The sequence below is a fragment of the Bison bison genome, unplaced genomic scaffold (genome assembly GCF_000754665.1).
Source record: "Bison bison bison isolate TAMUID 2011002044 unplaced genomic scaffold, Bison_UMD1.0 scf7180017864198, whole genome shotgun sequence".
NCBI classification, from domain to species: Eukaryota; Metazoa; Chordata; class Mammalia; order Artiodactyla; family Bovidae; genus Bison; species Bison bison.
Genome location: NW_011494770.1, coordinates 8494567 through 8497397, shown reverse-complemented (window position 1 = coordinate 8497397; position 2831 = coordinate 8494567). Strand labels below are relative to the sequence as shown.

General features: G+C 39.3%; 1 protein-coding gene and 1 pseudogene across 1 annotated transcript; both read right to left on the bottom strand.

The window, feature by feature from the left end:
* Positions 1-579, bottom strand: part of LOC104991729 — an 8126-nt pseudogene extending 7547 nt beyond the window's left edge.
* Positions 580-1061: 482 nt separating this feature from the next.
* Positions 1062-2093, bottom strand: LOC104991709 (trace amine-associated receptor 6-like). The gene has a single exon (XM_010844300.1). The coding sequence runs from the start codon at positions 2091-2093 to the stop codon at positions 1062-1064; it is 1032 nt and encodes a 343-aa protein (XP_010842602.1).
* Between the last annotated feature and the right edge of the window lie 738 nt (positions 2094-2831).

Sequence of the window (2831 nt, the reverse complement as noted above, 5' to 3'; positions counted from 1 at the left end):
ATAATTCATAAACTGTCTTTTAATATTGCCAGTTTAATAAGTTCTATTGCTCTCCAAAACCAATGGTAAATGAAGCATAAATCAAATGAACCCAGTCTTTAGGGCAATTTGCAATAACTGAACCAACAGAGTATCTCATAAGCATATGAAGTGTGATAAAACTTAAAGAAGAATCAATCAATGAATCAGATACATCGAGTAATCATGAGACCAAAAGTGCTACATTGTGAAGCCCAGGGTTTTAACTGCTTTTCTCTGTCTCTTAGCCACTCTGATCTTGCGAGTCCCTGGTAATAAATTTATTTTCTAGTAATATTTCCCATCTTTTTACTCTGCTTTCTAACCATAAGACAATATTTCTGTACAGTAGCATCTTAACAAAGCCAGGTGTGAAAAATAATAGAAATCCTATCAATATCCAAAACTGATTTAAACAGGTTGAAAATCACTTATTACGCAGAGAGCACTTACTAATCCCTCCATCCCATCATCTCTGACATCTGTGTACAGCTTGGCACCACTGTAGGCCAGGGGCAGGATGTAGAAGATGCTGAAGCCAATTCCTGACACAGACACCATGCAGACTTAAACATAATACTTTTAACTGCATCCCAAAAAAATTCCCTGGGAAAATAATCAAAGCAAGAAAAGCAGAAAACTGGAGAAACTTAATCACAGAGAAATTTTTGATAAATTGGGAAAGAGTAGATCAGTTTGTAAGGAAAAAAAGAAAGGAAATAAAAGGCAACAGACATGTTTACAGGTTACAAAGGGAAGAGTCAATGGAATAAGAGAAAAGGTGGGGAATGACTGCAGGGAATGGGAAATGGTGCGTTGTACAGCAGTTAACAATAATGGGCTTAACATTTATTAGTCAAATAAATATTTTTGGAGAAGCAAAAGGGAAATGCACATCCTAACAGACTGAGACATTGATTTATCCAATTAAACCGGAAAAGCCATTTGTTTTCTCTGCACTAAGTCTTACTTGATTTTTTAAAAATTCATTCATTTGTAAAATGTGAAGATACCTTCAACTTCCTTAACCCAATGGCTTACATTTATTCAGAGAATAAATTCATGCTTGCAGAACCATTCTTGAAAACCCCACCACTCACAATGACTTTGATGGCTTTCCTAAACCAAGGGTAAAATAAAGCATAGATCAAGGGGTTCATGGCTGAGTTATAATAAGTACACCAACAGCAAATCTCATAAATATAGGCCGGGGTTATGAAGCCCATAAAGGCATCAATTAATGAGTCAATACTGTATGGTAACCATGAAATCATAAATGCTATGACCGTGATACCCAGGGTTTTAGCTGCTTTCCTCTCTCTCTTGGCTACTCTGGATTTATAACTGTCAGATGATGACTCTCTTTTACTACTGGTATTTTCAGTCTTTTTAGCCTGTTGTCTGGCCACTAGGAAAATATTACAATAGAGAATTAGCATAACAAAGGTAGGTATAAAGAAGGATAGAAAATGTACCAACACCCAGTTTTGATTTATAACTATCTGACAGCCTCCTACACAGTTGAGGGCACTAGACAATTCCTCTAGCCCATTCTCATTGGCACCTGTGTAGAACACGGCACCACTGTAAGTAATGGGTAGGATCCAGGAGATGCTGATGCATATGCATGACACAGACACCGTGAACTTGGTGGGATAGACCAGAGGGTCAGTAACAGCAATGTACCTGTCGATGGAGATGAAGCACAGGTGGAAGAGAGAAGAGTAACAAAATGCCACATCACAGCATGTGTGCAAAGCACAGAAACTTTGCCCAAAGTACCAGCAGCTCTCCACAGACCTGACCATGCTGAATGGCATCACAGTCACTCCTAGTAGAAAGTCCGTACAGGCCAGAGAGGCAATGAGAAAATTGGTTGGTGAGTGCAGCTGCTTGAAATGAGGGATGGCAGTCATCACCAGGAGGTTTCCAAACACAGCCAGGACACCCCCAAAGCCATACACCATGTACAGAATCACGCGGGATGCGGGTGAGTAGGGGGTTTTCACACAAGATCCCTTCAGGTGCTCATAGCAGAGCTGCACAGCTGCAGTGGGGGATGAGTTGCTGCTCATGATCTGTCCTTTACATTCAGAGAATTCTGTCCTTCTTGATTTCCATGGACTTTCAATGCTTTTGGAGGAAATCATACATACAGTAGGATGCTTGAGGAAATTATCAGACATTAGTACTATTGTAAATCTTAAATAAGTTCAGTAACAGAATAAAATGCAAAAAATTTACATTGGACAAAGTCACTGGGAATGAATTTCAACTAACTAAAGCTTAGATCCTTGAATTTGATGAAATTCCCTTTTGGTCCTAAATATCTTTAAAAAATTTTACCTTCAGAGTTCCTCTTTGCAACAGGCACTGATATGGGAAGTAATTATAGCATCAACTCCGGTTAGGTTTATCTGCCTTACCGCCTAAAGCATACAGCCCTTCCAGATATACAAATGTCATCAATAGGAAAATCCCTAGATGGAATCCCTGTAGTGCAAGGTGTGAACTTGGAAGTTCATTTTCAGTAGTGAGTGTTAAGAAAGCTACAGCACAAACAACTGTTTTAATTAGGTCATTGTGTTTCTTTTTTTTTTTCTCATACTTTTTTTTTTTAACTTTACAATATTGTATTGGTTTTGCCATATATCAACATGAATCCGCCACAGGTATACATGTGTTCCCCATCCTGAACCCTCCTCCCTCGTCCCTCCCCATACCATCCCTCTGGGTCGTCCCAGTGCACCAGCCCCAAGCATCCAGCATCATGCATCAAACCTGGACTGGCGACTCATTTCATATATGATACT